General features: G+C 37.9%; 1 protein-coding gene across 2 annotated transcripts in view; it reads right to left on the minus strand.

Annotated features, from left to right (window-relative positions):
* The window catches only part of LRRC69 (leucine rich repeat containing 69), a 95352-nt gene extending 79453 nt beyond the window's left edge, over positions 1-15899 (minus strand). The window contains exons 1-3 of one of the 2 annotated variants that reach the window (XM_003782567.2): positions 15720-15899; positions 4281-4407; positions 946-1018 (exon numbers count right to left, since the gene is read on the minus strand). In XM_003782567.2, coding sequence (XP_003782615.1) covers positions 946-1018; positions 4281-4407; positions 15720-15899 — 380 coding nt within the window. The remainder of the gene's footprint in view (positions 1-945; positions 1019-4280; positions 4408-15719) is intronic. The other variant, XM_023517449.1, reaches the window with a different exon arrangement.
* Positions 15900-20359: the final 4460 nt, after the last annotated feature.

Consider the following 20359-nt stretch of genomic DNA (forward strand, 5'->3'; position numbering starts at 1 on the left):
CTCATTCACTGGATCTTTTTTACTATATCATTGTCAATACACATATCAATTAATAAGATGAATAAGTAAAAAAGTAAGTAGACAACTATTGGCATTTTCATTACTGTAAATATATCCCCTTCTACAGAAATTAAATCGATTCAATTGTTTTTCCTAGCTACGCTGACTTAAAATATTACATTCCCTGTAATAATCTACTTGGGAAAATAATATATTGGCTTGAGGTATAGACTATTGAATTGATATAGACTGTGGTGCCATAGAAAGTCCAGGGCTGAGAACTGTTTATAGTTTTGTATTCTCCGTTAAAACTCTGGATGCTCTTACTCTATAATACATCTGTTTCTGTTCAACAGGCAATAAAGAGAGTCTCCAAAGTAAACCTGAGCAGAGTTCTCTCTCCATCTGTCAGAACAAAGGCCCACGAGGGCATTTTGCCTACAGAAGGGCCAGGCCCTTGGCTGGCTGCAGAAAGGCACTGGAATGGCAGCTTATTAGTGCAGATGTGTGGGTTAAGGGGAAAAACGTTTGTTTTTTTGGTTAATGTCAAGAAAATACAGGGTTTTGTTTTATGAAAATGACATTGTCATTTTCAATCACTTGCTTTTATATTACCTTTTCCATCACGCTCAAAATGGTTCACAAGTCTCATGTGAAATAAAATTTAATGTGGTCAGTTCTGCAGCCAAGCTAACTCCTAGAACCTCAGGGTTGGGAAATCAATAAGACCATCAGCTTCAGAATTTACACATAGACTACCCAGTCATGCCATTTCTCATGTCTCTGAAGTGTTTAAGGAATCATCTGCTTAAAATTAGCGGCTCGCTTCAGTCCTCCAGATCCCTCTTTGTTAGGTACAAATCCCACCAGGACTCGCGCGAGGCACAACGCTTTCAGATGACCCGCGTGGGGATGTTAGCCAAGTCTCACTATAAACAAAATTACCTGCTGACTTCTTGAGGAAGCCACGTGAGCTGATTGTTGTTCAGATTAAGCAGGATCAAATTTTGTAAGCCATCTGTTAGAAAATAATTTGAGTCACATTGGCCCCCGTTAGGTACTTTGTAATTGCTTCTCTAGACCCTTTGTTTTCCTTCTGGTTTCTTGCCTTGGCCAAGAGTCTTTGGTTGCTAGTAACAGAGACCTTCTTAAACTAGCTCAAGCAAAAAGGGGGAATTTTTTTTTTTTTCTGAGCCTCCAGAACTGAGAAAAAAGGAGAAAATTTATCACATAGTTCCAACATTCGGGAAAGAGGACAGAGGGTACAACCAGGCTCATTACAAACTGGAACAAAAACCTGAAAGGCACCTGAAACCCAGGAATGGGCTCTCTGAGCATCTCTGCAGAATGCAGAGCTGAGTTTCTCATTACGGTCTCTCTCCGTCTCATATTTATACCCTCCCACTCCTCCCCCACAGTCTTTTCCTTTTAAACATATTTGCTCTGTTTTTCTGTGTATTCGTAACCATCTCCTGAGTTTGAATGTTCAAAGACAACAGAGTTGTCAAAATCAAACCCCTACAGTCATCAAGAAGATAACTCTCTGCCTTGTCAGACATGACCACCACTGTTGTCCAAAAGAAATGTGATGGTAGTGTTCCCTAATCTTTCTTATTAAAAACACATCCCCAAAAGCCAGGGATCCAGACTTTTATGTGAACTCCTCTGATTTGAAAATTTGGACACTTAATTCAAAGTTGATAAAAGGCTGAAAAGACAGGACCACCTTATTGATGAATCAGATTCAGCCCATGGGCCACCAGTTTGCAACCTCTATTTCGGGTCATGTGATTATCTCACCCCTATTAAACTGTGTTAGATGGTATCACAAGCCCCAAAACAGAGAAAATACACTGACTCAGCTTGAGACCTGTGGACAGCCCTGTCTAGTCTGTTCTGGTCAGGGGATGAGGCATGTAATACTAAAAGGCTGTCCAGATCCGTGCTGGTCAGCATTCAACTCCCTGACATCAAACTCCTTCCACTTTTGTATAATCAGTACCCGACATAGAACATTTTGTGCCAGTCACACTGGATTTTGAATACCCAACAATCAAAAAATCAAAAAACAAATAAATGAAAGACACTCAAGGGCACTGTACCTAGATTTTTTGTTGTTCTTGTTTTTGCAGGGTTTTTTTTAGCCGGGGCTGGGTTGGAACCCACCACCTCCAGAGTATGGAGCTGGCACCCTACTCCTTTGAGCCACAGGTGCTGCCCGGCAGTGTACATAGATTTTATACACACATAAATATAATACATATCTTATACACATATAAATATAATATATATCTACATATCTATAGATACAGATATAGATATACAGATACATATACCTGTATTGTTACCTCAAATTTAAGACCAACATAAGAAAAACATTCCATATAATAGAGCTTTAAATTAGCATAAATTAGGATGCCCATATTATTCATAGTCACCAGGCTGTGCTTGATTTTGCCCCCTTAGCATAGACCATAAAGTTTTTTTGTCTATTTTTTTACATAGCCTTAAGTCTTTTATGTGTAAACTGTTTTCTTCTTAAGGAAACTGTAATTAGACTCTAAACCTATGGTTTTGTATATATTTTGTGAATAAACATCAATAATTGTTAGTTATAGTTATTTTGGAGAAAGACTTTTTCCAAGATACATGATCTATGATTTTTTTTTTTTTTTTTGAGACAGAGCCTCAAGCTGTCACCCTGGGTAGAGTGCTGTGGCATCACAGCTCACAGCAACCTCCAACTCCTGAACTCAAGCGAGTCTCCTGCCTCTGCCTCAAGTAGCTGGGACTACAGGCGCCCACCACAACACCCGGCTATTTTTTGGTTGCAGCCATCATTGTTGTTTGGTGGGCCTGGGCTGGATTCGAACCCGCCAGCTCAGGTGTATGTGACTGGCGCCTTAGCTGCTTGAGCCACAGGTGCTGAGCCTAATCTAAGATTTTAAGGTGTCTTTAAAATGATGGTACTAGAATCTATTTGTGGTATTTGCCAACTCTAACCTCTAATTTAATGCTTTATATGATAATACCCTTATTTAATTATGCTTGAAGATGACAACGATTATATATAGCACTTATGCCTCAAAAGCTCACAGAGATTTATAAATTTTAAATACAACTTGCGTTGTGCCATTAGGGACCACGATGGAAAATGATAAAGTGCCTCAGAGGAGTTAATAATGCCATAAAAATCATCCGAAACTCTTTATCCTGCATCTGTTCTTAACCTCACCGTATCATTATTAAATAAGAGTGTCATATCGAATGAAGAAATTATTAGTTTACAGAAATGCCAAGAAAATAATGCTACTTTTTGAATCTCATATCTTCTCTTCAAAATTCTTCCTGAATTGATTTAAGTTTAGCATCTTGATCAAAAAATGTGACAATGTTGGAGACAGAATAAAAAGTGAAAAGAAGGATAGCTGTGAAGAGCGTCCCTTGCTTTGATTTTCAAAGACAATTCTCTCTGGCTCGAAAAAGGGACTCCCAGATTCAAGAATCAGACTGTACACTGATTCCTCAAGGGGGAAAATAATTAACACTAATACTTACTTATTTTCTTGGGTTTACATATAAGTAAATATATGATACAACAATCAAAAAAAAGGTTGCCTTAATAATTCCTTAATTTCGAAAGTAGTACATACATATCTCCAGCAACAAAAGATTAAAACATATAAAATTCTTTTCATTTCGGAACTCCACCCCACCCCACCCCACCTCACCCCCCCTTTTCTTTTTTTTGAGACAGATTCTTGTTCTGTTGCCCTGGCTAGACTGCAGTGGGTGTCATTGTGGCTCACTGCAACCTCAAGCTTCTGGCCTCAAGTGATCCACCTTCCTCAGCTCCCTGGTAGCTGGTCTACAAGTGTGTACAGCTATGTCAGACTAATTATTATTTTTGGGGCAGAAAGGATCTCACTGTGTTGCCCAGGCTGACCTCAAAGTCCTGGTCTCGAGCTATCCTTCTTTTTTGGCCTCTCAAAGTGCTAGAATTAGAGATTTGAGCCACCACACCTGGCCAAAGAATGTAGCAGATTAAGAAATATCTTTTTTGTTTGTTTGTTTTTGAGAGACAGGATCTCCCTCTGTCACTCAAGCTGGAATGCAATAATGTGATCATAGTTGCCTGAGCTCCTAGTGTCAAGCAATCCTCTCACCGCAGCCTTCAGAACAGGTGGGACCATAGACCTGCACTGCTGTGTCAGTCCGTATTATTAAATAGGAGGGATTAAATTTGACACTATTATGCTGCTCTTCTTTGAGTAACTTACCACATGCTGCAGGTGTAAATCTACAGATCTTGTTTCCAAATAAATGGAGCTTCTTCAGGGATGTGAGATATTTCATTTCTTCTGGAACTTCTTCTAAAAGGTTTTTTCCCAGATTTAGTACTTCCAACTGCAAACACATCAAGATTTAATGCATTCATACATTATCCATCTTCAAGTAAGAAAAAGACATAATTTAAGCTCCTTTGATCAGATCTATGCAACCTAAGAAAACTTTCAGATAATCTTGAACAATTATTTCATTTACCTAAGATTATCTTTATAAATGAGGCAGCTCAAACACTTTATGTTAATTAAAGCACAATTTAATTTTTAATAGAGCAATTAACTTCATTCAAATTGCATTACAAACTATTCCAAAGGTATTTAAAAACTGATAATCCATTCGTAACTCACCTGAGCAACACAAGAGTATCCTAACATTGTGACCCATAGAATCAAACCACTAAACACTTAGCACAGGGACTAACTTCCTAAACAGAGCCTAAGATCTGGTCCTCCTGGCATACAACTCCCAAACGAGATATCTCATTTAGGCCAATATGTGCTCTAGAATGTGGATACAGCAAAGGGCCCTTTAACTTGGATGTCACTTGGTGTGGTCACAAAGTTTACAAAGCAATTATAGAAATGGTATAAATAGGGTAGAAAAGATCTGCCACATATTTGCCTGTCCTATAAATAAAAGATTGGTCAGACATACGAAGAACTGCACATATTAAGAAAAAGTTCCTCCTTGTTACTAAAATCCAAATCAGTGATACAGGATTGTTCATTAAAACATAATTTTCTTTGATATGAAATCAAATTGTACTTTCCGAGGATACAAAAAGAACCTTGTTTCACACCCTCAAACATATTTTGTCATTCAGATTTAATTACCAACTGCATACTTTAGAATTTGAATATTAAATATTAAAAGGATTCATTAAGAGTTTTAACAAACTAAGGAATTTACATAAGACAAGAAAAATAATTGAGAAGAAAATTTGGACAATTTACAATTTCTATTTAAATGTCATCTGTACTTGTTATAGATGTATGACATTTATTTAAATTAATGTAAAGAAGTATATATATATTTACAAGGAAATTTCTTATTCTATGAATTTATGGCGAAAGTTTTTTTCCATATATGCTTTTGTCTGAGAGTTACCATTATCCTAGTGTAAAAAATATAGTACATCTACCATCTTGGAGGCATTATTCTATTTTATAATGGTGAAGTTAAAATACATTCAAGTAGTTATTTGAAAGAAAAGATTTAATCCAGAGGCCTTTAAGGTATTAGTTTCCTTTCATTGCCATGACAAATTACCACACACACAAAAAAATTTACCACAAACTTTGAGGCTTAAAACAATACAAATTTACCTTATAGTTCTGGAGATCAGAAAGCAGAAATGAGTCTCACTGATCTCGATGTTGGTAAAGCTGTGTTTCTTTCTGTAAACTCCAGGGTCTGACTTATTTTCTCTCCTTTATCCAGTTTTTAGAGCCTGTCTGCATTCCTGGGTTTTTAGTCCCCCTTTCATCTGTAAAGCCAGCTGGTTCAATCTTCCTCAATTGCATCACCTGATGCTGACTCTTCCACCTTTAAAAACCTCATAATTACACTGTGTCTACCTGGATGTTCTATGATAATCTCTCCATTTCAAGGTCAGCTGACTATCAACCTAAATTTCCCTTTGCCACACAATCTAACACAGGCACAAGTTCTAGGAATTAGGATGTGGGCCTCTTTATGGATCCATTATTGCTATCATAGTGACTATTTGATGTATCTTTTCTCAAAAGGAGGTAGATTTCACCTTTTTATCTGAATTCAATGAACAGTGCATAACATTCAACCAATGCTAAGAGTCCCAAACGCCCCCTGTGAGGACTGATGAGAGGTGCAGGGGTGTGAGGCGTTGTGAAATGTACCATATTTCACCTGACCAGCAAACTGAGAAGTGAACGTGACACAGTTTCATAAACACTGACAGAAAATATGCTATCCATGGAAAAGAAACAAAAGATGGTTTATTAATTAGAGCAATAGCAGTGGCCGGAATATCACTACTTTTTCCACAGGCAATACAAAGAAATCAAAGAGATGATTCTGTGATGTGAAGTGGGTTATGTTACAGAAGAGAAATCATGAGCTTAGGGACCCCAAATATTTTATAATGGGCAGTAACTATGTCTACCCTTTGTTCCAGAGGGAAACACTGTCTCTAACTTGCAAAGATGTCTGTTATATAGACATCCTTGAAAACTTAGTCCAGAAGAAAGGCAGCCAGTGCTTCTGCTTCTAAGAGGTATAGAAATGTGACAGACTCATGGTGAACTGTCTCCCCAAAAAGAGATGGTGACATACATTTTTAAAGTAAATAGGCAAAGTTAAACAAGAAACAGCTTGAAATATATAATGTTCGTTTTGTATGTTATACTGCAAGTTCTCATCTATGAGTTAGATATATTTTTGTCATTGTAATTTGCAGAATCTAAGTGGATGGCCCAGATATATGAACGTAACACAGTAAGTCGATTTCATGGTATGTCAAAGGGAAATTGCAGGGTATAATCAATCTTGACTATAAAGGGTTTGGGTTCCCATTTAGTTTTGGGGTTTAGTGGGTTTTATGATGCTTAGAAATACATCCATAAACAAATAATGAAAAAAATGCCCGTAGTCTAAGTGAACATGCAACCATCTTTAAAGAGGCAGATGGGTCACCATTCACTCATTTAAAAACATCCAGCGTACAGATAAGATGTATAACATCCTTGCCTTCAAGACACACAGTAACAGTAAGATGGTAACAACCTAATAAATAAAAGATTAAACAGATTAATAATAAAAATAACAAACAAATGAGTGCTCTACAGAGAAATGAAAGAGTAAGAAGATAAGAACTAGTTGATTGGGGAACCCGGCTTAGAAGCTGACATTTCAGCTGACATCCAAGTGACAATAAGGAAGAACAAACAGCGGAAATAAAGAGCTCAAACCAAGAACATTCCTGGTGTGTCTTTAGAAGTGGCCAACATAGCTAAGGGAGTGGGTAAAGGGACATCCAGCAAAAGTGAGGTTGGACACATACACCTGAATCAGCGTATGCATGGTTTTGGAAACCAGGGTCGGGGGGGGTTGGGATTTTACTCTCAGTACAGGGGAAAATGACTGTAGGGTTTTAGATGGAAGTGTAATAGGATTTGACGTGACTTTTCCCAGGCTCACCAGGCAGCTCCCTAGGGAAGAGTCTGCAGGGAGAGCAAAGAGCGAAGCACAGAGCACGGACGCATCGCTGCCGCGGTCCAGGCCAGAGATGATGGCGTGGGCTAGGAAGGCGGCGATTGTGCAGGTGAAGAGAGAGGTGGGTGGGTTTGGGATGAAGAGCCACAAGGCTGTGAGATATGAGAGAAACAGAAGAATCATGGATAACACCTAACTTTGGAACTTGAATACCTAAGATGGGGGAAACTGTAACAGGGGCAGTTTTGGAGGAGGGATAAGGAATCAAGAGTTTTGTTTTGTCCATGTTAAACTTAAGATGCCTTTTAGGTCCTTAAATGGAAATGTCAATGCAACTGTAAAAGCAATTCTAGGGTTCTCTGAAATAGTGACGACCACAGGACAAATTTGTGAGCCTTTGGTAAGTAAAAGGCATCACATGGGATGGTAAGAGAAAACCCAGGATGAGTGTGGGGAGAAGATGGGGCCCAGTAGAGGAAGAGATTGAGAAAGAGTGGCCAGATAAACATTATTGAGCAATAATAAGGGAAGGACAGGACACCTAAAGCATCTGGTAAACCAAGGCCTTTTATTGAGCCAGTGCTCAATCATCAGCTACTATAAATTGTTTCTGTTGAAGACCTTCTCCTACATCCTTCTCCGGTTTCCTTTGACTGCAAGGAGGAGCTTACTTAAGTGAGCATGGGAGGTTATGCCTGTACTTCAACTCCCACACAGCCTCTAACCCATGACAGATGCAGGGATACAACAGCCCAGGCCCTTTACATGTGTGGTGCGAGGCCTGCTCCAGGGCTTTGGTGGGATATGACGGAGCCTCAGTTTTACCTGAAACCAAGTCCTTGCCTAGACTCTTTCCCTGTCTTGATCCCTTACAAGTCTCTCCTGAGAACACCAAGAGCACAACAATCTGTTTCAGGATTTCAAAGATACATAGTGCAACAGAATTCGAGGGGAAAGAAAAGGAAATATATTTTACAAAGGAAGTTCTGGGTCAAATCTCAGGGAAAGATTAAGTAAAATTAAAGCATAGAATTTAACCACTGAACTTAGCAACAGGGAAGACATTAGCAACCCTGAGCATGGGGTGAAGGGTGGAAAGGAAAGTCTGATTGAAAGCTATGGAGAAAACATGAGGAAACAAATATAAGGACTAACAGAGAATTCTTGTAAGAGCTTTTGCTATGAATGGAAACTATAAATTGAGGAAGAAGCTGAAGTTTGTTTTCCCCTATGATAAAAGATAGTTTATATATATTCTGATGAAAATATAAAGAGTCAGATATGAATAGAGAATTAGATACTAATATTCCTGATATAAATACAAGGATACTTGCAGAATCAAAATCCTTTAGCAAGTGAGAGGAGAGAGGGTGTGAAGTGCAAGTGGAGGCTGCTTCCTCCAAGGTAGTACAAAGGACGGTAGACAAGGCGAGTGACCACCAGGTAAGTAGGTAGATTTGGTGCCAGAGAGATAAGGGAGGTCCTGAGAGCATCTGTTTTCACAATGAAATACGGAGCAGTCATCTGCTGGGTAGAGGAGATTAAGAGATTTGAGGGGGAAAAAAGGTCACTTTGAAAAGCCATCTGGGAGAATGTGGTAGAGTGGCTGACAGCCACGGTCGATAACCGACCCCACTGAGCTCCCAAGAAGATGTAAAACATGTAGATGTCCCAGGAAAAGACAGTTTATCTGGATGGTGCATTAACCACATAGTTCTTTGGCTAGAAAAGGATGTCATGTGAAATTCTGAGCTCCACAACCAAGAATGTGGCATATAGATTAAGAGCATTCACTCAAATACCTCAAATCGTAAAGAACTTCAAAGTCAAAACTAAGAAGAGAAAAGAACTGAAATTATTCTTCGTAGAAAAGGAAAAGCGAAGCAATATATAGCCTTTAATTCATAATGGTCTTTAAGAGCATTAAGCAGTAGCAGTTACACTCAGATGCCCAGGGCGACAGTAAATCTGTCAGAGCTTCAGTGTAGATAAATTATACAGAACAGTCCACATACATTGTAGGAAGGACTCAGTTATCTTTGAGAAATGCCTCAAAACCCAACCTAGATGTTTTATTAATCCAATCACTTTTATATGTCAATTATATTTTAGTAGTCATATTGTATTTATATGTCTATATTTTTATTTACATTCCTGACACTATTCTGAATACCAAAGAAATGCCAGTGAATAAGACACACAAAGTCCTTCTCAATAATGCTTATCTGCTGGGGAGTGGGACAGACGACAAATAAGCAAATAAGGAATTTGTTAGTGGTTAGTGATAAATACGAAAGAAAGAAAACAGGGTAATGGGATGATCAGTAACTCCAGGTTGTATGGGGTCACGAGGGGAGCTCCTTCTGAGAAGATGGCGTTCGGGGTAAGATATTTGGGATACCATAACAAAGTTGTTCCAAACGATGTTTTACTAACAAAGAATTGCATGAATGGCAGGCAGCCAGGAAGAGGCTATGCAAGGTCTCATTTGCAACATTCTGTGTTGTCACAGGTAGTTCCTGAAGGAAAACCTCAATCAGATAACAGATAACTGCTTGATAAGTTTCAAAACTTGCATTTCTTCAATAATTATCTATAGAATGCAGTTCTACTGGCATTGTCGGAGAATAGCTCTGTCCCTTGGAAACTGGCATGTTGCTATACATTGAAAGACATCATTGCTACTACCTGGTTTCTTCTGGACCCATGATCCAGGGGATTACAGCATTACAATTAGAAGGAAATCTATGGCATCTAGTCTAACATACAGAATGCAGCTGGGTAATTATAGACATTCCTCATAACACCCAATCATGGGTAGCTCTTTTATCTTGTTAGGAAGTTCTGTCTGTCTATCTCTCTAGAGTTCTTTGTTTTGTTTTGTTTTGTTTTTTTATGTTTAGTCTCTCTGAAACTTCTACCCAATTCTCACAGCAATTATAAAAAAATAGCTATATTCCCTCTCTTCTCTCCCACACAATCTTTCACATTTGGGGAGATTACTATCATTTTCCTTCTGAATTTGCTCCATTTTCCCCTTAACCATCTTCCTCGGAACATAATTTCCAGACTCCGAACCATCCTGGCCACTCTCTAATCTTTGTGAGTCCTGCCTTCTGAACACATGGAGCTGAGGGTGAGATAAGAAATGAGATCTCATAGCACAGATGCTGGTGGGACCACCAGGTGTCCCTCGAGCAGATGACTACACTCCTGCTGACATAGCCTAACGGGGCATGCCCTCTTTCAGCAGCAAGGCCCATTATTAGTGCATAATTACTTTTGTCTAAAGCCAAAAAAATAAATCCCCAAATAACTGTCAAGTATATATCCTGTATCCTGGACTGTAAAATTGAATTCTTAAACTAAATTTAGCAATTTACGTCTATCCCTTAACAAAAATATCTTATCTAGCTGGTTTTGGCTCCTATGACAGATTCAGTGGATCACTCTAAATTCAAAGTCTAAAACTAGACACTACCCATGGACATACTAAATCTGTTTTCCCATCCCTCACTTTGACTAATAAACCTACCATTCTCAACAATCCTGTGGTGACAAAACATTGAGTCTCCCCATAGCTTCTCTCTCTATCTAAGTTCAATCTGTCCTCAAGTTCTAGTCTCAGAATTCTTTTTAGATGCACCTTTTTCAGTACTACTCCACTGCAAGCGCCCTAGCACTAGTACACCCTGCCTATAGAATTACACAGTCAGGGAATGCAAAGAATGAGATGTACTATTATTTAAACTCCCTTAATCCAATCCTACTAGACTGTATCTAAACTGCACAAATGATCAGTCCATAAGGAATTCCCTACCTAATACATCTTAAACGTTTCCAGTCTCTGTAAGCATTTTGAATCTCTGTAAACTTGTTCCAATAGTTTCTGTCTATTCTAACTTTTCCTAAATTTGATTTATTTGATTGTATTGACCCATTCATACCTCAGTTATAACCTGTCTGTAGCTGGCCTTAAAATAGATGTTTCCTCTTACATCTTGGATGTGAGGTGAGCATCTCAATATCTATTGATGCCTTTGGGTCACATAGAATGTAGGTTCAATGGATAGCACTCATTTTCTAAGTTGGAGAAAAGAAAATAAGAAATTTAAGGAGAAAAAGTACTGAATAATTTATTAACGACAATCCTAATGGCTAACATTTAAACAAAATTCAGTATGTGCCAAACTCTATGCCAAACAATCTTGAGCGTTGCCTGATGTGGCCCTCATGTAACCCTGATTTTACAGAAAAGGGATTTGAGATCCAAGCTATATTTGTGGTGAGATTATATAGCTTTACTCTATGATTGTATTCCTAACTTCTATACTGCCTTCAGTAATATGCTGCCTATTTTTAAAAAGAATTTACTATCGCTCAGAATGATTATAACTACACATTAAAAAATATATGCGTGTGTATATACACACATATATGCTCACACACACAGTGGAATTGAACATAATACAGACCTGGGTCACAAACGAGACAGGTTCTTAGGTTCCTTCTTACATTGAATTTGTACGTGAGTTGAAACAGGAACATTTTCCTATTTCCTGAAATAGCCTCCATTCATACGTGCGAGTCGCATGTCAGTCAGATGTTTGTAACTCAAGGACTTACTGTAATAGCCTCCATTTGTAAGTGCTAGTTATACACAAGTCAGACGATTGTAACTCAGGGACTGCCTGTGTGTGGGATCCTCATTTTAAATGTTCTTCTTCGTGCAGCAGGCAAAGCACAGGCTTCATAGACCATCTACTATACAATATTCTAGATATGTGATCTCAGGCATTTAAAATGGGGATACTAGTGTTCACTTCTTAGGGCTGTCTTGAGGATTAGAGACATTTTAATAGAGTACCTGGCAAATAGCAGATATTATTAAATGCTAACTATAATTTTTAGGCCCAGGACAAGACTATGGGTAAAATACTAGATACAGGTGGCACTAGAAACACAGTAGGTACGTAATATACAGAGGGTGTCAATAACCTATACACATTTTAAGAAAGGAAAACACTGTACTAAAATCGTACTACTCAATGTGTACTTATAACAAAAGATGAATATGCTTTCAAAAATCACGTTGAAGACCATTTGTCATTGCAGAAGTCAAGGGTGACTTGAGTATTATAAATTTAATATAGATCTTTTCCTTTCTTAAAATGTGTACACACTTTTTGGCACCCTCTGTTTATGTTAACAATTCTATCAGTTTTCAAATTTTAAGCCTACTTGTTTGTTTTCTCAGTGATTTTAAGAAATAGTTCTAAATTTACAGCCACATTTTTTATGAGGGATGGGATATGAAATAGGTTACCAACCATGATTAAATTACAAACATATATTCATTTTCCTGTTCATGGTTAAAAGCCATGCAGGTCAAGGTTAGTGGCAAGAGCAACACCCATAAACAGGCGGTAGGACTGGAAAGCTCTCCACATCCATGGCCAGCCATGGCACAGGAGCCCGAAGCAGCCTTACTGGCAGTGCCAACATGCAATTCCACCATCTGCTTTATTTTACCCCTAGAACTCTCTAACCAGAGTTGTGGGGCACAGTTACTAATAGCAATCCCATCCCCTCCTTGTATTTAACTGCATTTAGAAAATTACTTTGTATTACAGATTCCAAAAGGAAAAATATCTATATCTCATAAAAATAAAGAGACTGATATATCTGGTCCAACGTTTGGGAAAAATAATTAAGAAACATTTTTAGATTGGAATAGTTTAAAAAACTAATCCTGCACACATTAGCACTTATATAGCAATGAACATCATTTGCTGAATTAAGCCTTAACTCACAGCTTAAATACTGGATATGACTATAAAATACAATTTGAAAAATATGATTGGTTTCAACAGAACTTTTGAATATACAATCCTGATGTTGACAACAACCCAGTAGAGATGGTTACCAACCGGACTGCCACTATTGACCACACACAAGTTACTAGTTCACCAGATTCTTCCTGGTCCCTTTTCCTCATCTATGTTACCTGCTGAGGCATGTGAGTTTTTACCCTTTCAGTAAAATAGATAGCCTACAAAAGAAAATCTCATCCTGTTTTTCAACAACTTTCACCACCCATTACTTCAAATTTTTCCTTGTAACTTCTTTCTTTCGCATCTTTGTGCATGTGTGTGGTGAGAATGCTTTGCAAATTTCAAGTATACAATATAATATTATCCCTAGTCACATTACTGCATGTTCAATCTCCCAAACTCATTTATCTTCCATAACTGAAATTTTGCACCCTCTGACCTCCATATCCCCTGATCTCTCGCTCTTCAGACCCTTGGAACTACCAATCTATTCTGTTGCTATGAGGTTGACATTTTCAGATTACATGTATAAGTGACATCACGTAGTGTTAGTCTTTATATACCTGTTTATTTCACTTAGCATAATGTCTTCTAGCTTCATCTGTGTTGTTACAAATGACACAATTCTCTTCTTTTCTAAGGCTGAATGATATTCCATTGTATACACGGTCATGTGTTACTTAATGATGAGGATACAGTCTAGAAACACTGAATTGTTAGGCAATTTTGTTACTATGCAGACTTGATAGAGTGTACTTACAGAAACCTCAGTGGTTTAGCCTAGTACACACCTAAGCTACTACTCCTAGGCTACAAATCTACACAGCATGCTACTCTACTGCAGGGATCCTCAAACTTTTTAAATAGGGGGCCAGTTCACTGTCCCTCAGACCATTGGAGGGCTGGACTGTGGGCCCCAGGACAAGTCAGCTGCTAAACAGGACAGGCAGCAGCACCAAAAACACCCAGCAGGCCAGGTAAATGTCCTAGGCGGGCTGCATGTGGCCCACGGGCCACAGCTGAGGATGCCTGCTCTACTGAATACTGAAGGTAGCTATAACACAATGGTAAATGTTTGTGTATCTACACATCTAAATATAGAAAAGGTACAGTAAAAATACAGTTATTCTAGTCCTATGGGACTACCATATTATATATGGTTCATCATTGACTGAAACAACAGGCATAATTGTATATCCATATATGGTATAGATATGCATATAAGTACACCACATTTTCCTAATAAATTAAATCATTAATGGACATTTTGGTTGTTTCCATATCTTAGCTATTGTGAATAATGATTCAATGAATATGGAGTGAACATAGAAGTATCTCTTTGACATACTGATTTCATTTCCTTTGAAAATTACCAAGAAGTGAGATTGTTCTTTACCGTCAACAATGTACAAAAGTTCCCTTTTCCCTTTTCTCCACATCCTCTCCAACACTTGTTTTGCTGTAAAGATGAGGGCTCATCCTGCTACCCAGGCTAGTCTCAAACTCCTGGTCTCAAGTTATCCTCCTGCCTTGGCTTCCTGAGCAAAGTGCTCAGATTATAGATGTGAACCACCATGCTGGGTCTCAGATTCTTTCTTTCTTTTTTTGGAGACAGGATCTTGCTCTGTCACCTAGGCTAGTATGGAGTGGCATGATCATATTTTGTTGCAACCTCCAACTTCTGGGCTCAAGTAATCCTCCCATGTTAGCCTCCTGAGTAGCTGGGACTACAATCATGTACCACCATGGCAAATTAATTTTTCTTACATTTTCTGGAGAGACAGGATCTCTCTATGTTGTCCAGGCTAGTCTTGAACTCCTGGCTCCAAGTGAGCCTCCCAAAGCATTGAAATTGTAAGTATAACCACTGTGATCAACTCTAAATGTGTTATTTTTTTTGCTATTCTGATAAAAGCCAGTCTAACGAATGTAAAGTAATATCTCATTTTTGTTTCGATTTTCATTTCCCTGATGACTAGCGAAGTTGAACACCTTTCCATATACCTGTTGGCCATTTGCATGTCTTCTTTTGAACAAAGTCAAATCGGGTTCTTTAATCATTTTTTAATCAGTTTATTTGGGTTTTTGTTATTGAGTTCTATAAGCTCCTTAGATATTTTGGACATCAACCCCTTATCATCAAAGAGCACAAGAATAAATTAAAACATCTTCTCTCCCCAGCATGCATAATTCCCTCTAAGCTGATAGCCTTCTCATGTCTCTTCAATCAACATTCCATGCTATCTCCAGAGAGTTAAGTCTCCTTACATCAAAGTCTTATTCTCTCACCTCCTTCCTCTGTTCCTATTTTCCATCCTCAATCTAAAAAGATAGGTAATTGCTCACCTGGGTCAAAGTCCTTATCTGTGGGCACACTTTGGGAATTAGGTTATTCCGAAGGTCTAGAGTCTTCAAGCTAGGCAATTTTTCTAATGCCGAAGGCATCTTTCTCATCTTCTTCCCATTCAAAGTAATGATCTTAGTGTTACCACCTTTTAATGCTATAATTAACAACTTCTCAGTCATGATCTTGGAAGAGAAGTAGAAAATGAAGAAGGTTACCATTAGGGATTAGTGTTCTTATTCGGTTTTAGAACCTCTAATTGCAGAATTGATGTGTCATGGAAACAAAAACATTCTGAGATCACCATGTTGTATGGGGGAGGAACTAAATGGTTTTCTATGTAAAAGGTAAGGAGAGGAAATATCTGGTCCAGGTTTGGGGCAGGAAATGTACACGATAAGTCTAGGTTGCCTTATGCCAGAGACATGGAAGTTAGCAAAGACCAATGAAATCACATCAAAAGTACACAGAAGCCAACTTCTAGGAGCTCCCAATAGTCTAAGATGAAAAATATTGAGGATCAGAAGAAATAACCTACAGTGGACTAAAACACATCAAAACATATTAAAATTTAAGAGTTCACAAAGCGTTTTTAAAAAGCATCAATCACACTGGGAGTTGCTAGGGCATCGTATCAGTCTCAAAATTGATAAAGGAAAAAAATGAAGCATTACTCTGCTCTTCCAGTACAAACTGCATGTCACTATAAGCTAATAATCAAGCTATTTTCACAGAGGAATTGAAGTTAATAAATAAGATGAAAAATAGAAAAAAATCACTATTTCTCCAAATTCTAACAAAATGATGTATCTATGCATAAGTCATAATTGGATGCTGAAAGTATTAGATTAAAGGTTGGTGAGGAACTTCATAAATAAACCATTAAGGTGATAACCCACTAATCAATTTTGGCATTGTTAAAATTGAGAGAATCACATGTTATAATAAGCTTTATGAAATGATGCGATAAAAAGTACATATGAAATGTTCTTTATGTAAGAAATGTTCACCTAAAAATGTCATTAATAAAAAGGAAAGGAAACTGTTATGGAGTAAACTTAAGACAAATAACCACTAAGTGTAATATCTGGACCTTGTTTGAATCTTATTTGAATAAAAATACATTGAAGTCACTCAGGGAAATCTGTTCAGGTATTAGGCAATAGGAAATATTCTGTTGTGTGTGAAAGTGATGTGATGGTGGCTTTTATTTTTAAATCTGCTTAACATTTAGAAACACATACTGAAATTTTCAGGTGAAATATAATATCTTGGGTTTTCAGTAAAGCAATACAGGAGAGGGTAAAAAATTGGGTAGAAGAAAACAAACAGAGCCAATAATCAAAATACATTAAATTTTAATGCTGAGTTAATAGGTACACAGAGTCATTACACTAGTCTCGTTATTTTTGTATATATCTAAAAAGTTCCAAGTAGAAAACTGAAATAAAGATAAAAAGGAGAGGAGAGAGGAGGAACTGTAGCCAGAGATATCTGATTATTATCACAACCCTATTTGCACCCAGATATGATGAGGCCTGGAAGTATTTGAGCTGATTTCCAAAAACTTGAACATTATAAAATACATTCTGTGCTGGAAGTACTCTGAATGCAAATCAATCCTTTCTCTGGAATTCAAAAATCACTGCATTCATTTATTCAACTAATATTTACTGAGTACTTATTATATGCCGAACAGTGTTGCAGGCACTGGGGACAGAGGTATGAATGAACAAAAAAAAAAAGAAAGAAAGAAATAAAAAAGAAAAGAAAAACCTGCTCTCAGGGAAATTACATCCTAGTGGGAGAAGAAAGACACTCAAGATAAACAATCAAATTCAGTATGTTATATTGAGATCAGGACCAACAAAAAATAAGAAATCAGAAAAGGGGAGCAGGGATTATGGGAAGTGAGATAGTTACAAGTTTAAATAGGATGACCAGAGAGGCTACAGAGACCTCTCTGAGACCAGACCTTTTCCAGTAAGAGTGTAAAGTAAATGCCAAAGTTATAAAAAAGGTTTGTTAAATCTGTAAAGGTATTATAATGAATACGATATCATCATAACAGTAAAACAGGAGGTGTTGATTAAGTGATATTCAGTTTCTAAAGTGATAGATAAAATAATTTTTCAGCTTCTTAATCATTGCTCTTTGACTTATCTCTTCCAAATCTACCTTTCAGCTGCTTTATTCTAATATTATTTTAGCTTGCTAAGAATAATAAAGCCATTACTATCTAAATAAACTGATAAGGATTTAAACAAAATTTCATGATAATCATCATCTCTAAGGTAATTATTATGTGGCTAGCACTCAACAGACACTGTTCAAACACTGGCAATTTGTTACTGACCTAAGTGGGTAGACAGGGCCACTACAATCCAACCCTGCAATCTGTTACTTTGCTAATTAAAACATTCTAGATTCAAGCAAAAATGGCAAACCTCTGGGTTACCTCTTCTGCGTTCCTTCCAATATGCAATAAATACTGTTAATATCACCAGCTTCAGTTATCTATCACTGGGAAACAAACCACCACATAACTTAATGGCTTAAGACAAGATTGATTTATAAATCTTTATTTGGGCAGAGCTTGCTATGATTGGTGATGGCTGTAGCAGCTCAAGGGCTGCGGATGAATTCATCTAAAGGTTAATTTACTCATATCTGGGATAGACGCTGGTTGTTGGCTAGGACCTAATGGAGGTCACCCTATTCATGTAGCCTCTTCAATGTGTCTTGGGCTTCCTCCCAACATGGTGGCTTGGTTCTGAGGGAGAGAATCTCAAGAGAAAGAAGATTGGAAGCTGTATCACTTTCATGACCCTGCTTCAGAAGTCATGCAGCATCACTTTTGCCACATTCCTTTCATTAGAAGCAAGTCACCGTGGCCAGTTCATATTCAAAAGAAGATAAATTAGACTGCTTCTTGATGGAAAGTGATCAAAAATTGTGGACATTTTTCTAAAGTCCACCTCAGCCCACCCTATATCCATGAGCTATTTACAATTCTCTTACAGGAAAAATACAGACACAATCTCCTAAGAATCCTCTTCCCCCAAAGTTACATCTATTTAGAGCATCCATATCTAAAGACCTTGTCATCTAATTTAGGTCCACAGGTGGACACAGATCCTCAGGGATAGTCCCTTCAGTCCAGTTTGAGTATAGTTCATTGATCTGAAGATCTATGAACTAAAGAGACAAGTTATTTGTCTCTACATACCAAGATTATAATAATGAGTGAAACACAGGGCAGACGATAGTCCCTTTCAAAAAAAAAAAAAGAAAAATCAAACAAAGTAGCTACTGGTTCACAGCAATCTGAAATCTAACTAGACACATGTGATTGATTAGGGCTTAATCCTACTGCTGAGGGTTAGCTCTTGGTTCCCTTCTTTGGGCTCTTGCTTCTACCTTCTGCATTTCTTTCCTTTTCCATAAAGGGTAGGTAACCCATGTTTGCCAAGTAGTTTCCTCAGACTGCTTTCTGTCCACAGAAGTTCAAGGTTCCAAAGGCCTCTCTTTATTTTGTATTTCCTCCTCTTCTTTTTTTTTTTGGCCAGGGCCGGGTTTGAACCCACCACCTCTGGTATTAGGGGGCCAGCACCCTACTCATTTGAGCCACAAGGGCCGCCAGTTCTTCTTCTTCTTCTTCTTCTTTTTTTTTTTTTTTTTGGGTAACAGCTTTATTGAGATATAATTCACACATCATACTATGTAGCAATATAAAGTGTACAATTTGGCTAAGCACAGTGACTCACACCTGTATCCCAGCACTTTAGGAAGTCAAGGCAGGAGTTCAAAACAAGCTTGCTCAATACAGTGAGACCCTATCTCTACAAAATTAGTTGGGCTTGGTGGTGCACACCTGTAGTCCTAGATACCTGGGAAGCTAAGGCAGAAGGATCACTTGAGCCCAGGAATTGGAGGCTACAGGGAGCTATGATCACACCACTGTATTCCAGTCTGAGTGACACAATGAGGTCCTGTAAATAAAAAAAGACGGCATAAAATTCAAGGGTTTTTGGTATATTCCCCAAGTGTATACCATCACCACTATCAATTTTAGAACACTTTCATCAGTGCAGAAGAAAGCCTGTAGTCTTGGGCAATCACTCTCCACTCCTCCCACCCACCCCAACCCTAGGCAACCACAAATCTACTTTTTATATCTAAAGATTGCATCTGTAGAGGCATTTTATAGATGGTAGATGGAATTGTACAATGTATGGTCTTTTATGACTGGCTTCTTTTAGTTAGCATAATGTTTTCAAGTTTCATCCGTGTTATTGTGTGAACTGTACTTCATTTATTTTTAATCCAGATAATATTCCATTATATGATAAAGTACATTTTACATTTCCATGTATCAATTGATATTGATGTACATTTACAATGTTCCTTTTGGGGGGCTATTATAAAAAATGTTACCATGAACATTTGTGTCCAGTTTTTTGTGTAGACAAGTTCTGATTTCTCCTGGGTATACACATGGAGGGGGCTCTGCTGCGTCGCATGGTATCTCTCTGTTTAACCTTCTGAGGTTTTGCCAGGCCATTTTCCACAATGGCTGCACCATTTTACATTCCTCCTGACAGTGCATGAAGGTTTCTCTTTTTATTTTATATAATCTTTT

Source organism: Otolemur garnettii, unplaced genomic scaffold, assembly GCF_000181295.1.
Source record: "Otolemur garnettii isolate 467f Iridium unplaced genomic scaffold, OtoGar3 scaffold00004, whole genome shotgun sequence".
In the NCBI taxonomy this organism is placed as follows: domain Eukaryota; kingdom Metazoa; phylum Chordata; class Mammalia; order Primates; family Galagidae; genus Otolemur; species Otolemur garnettii.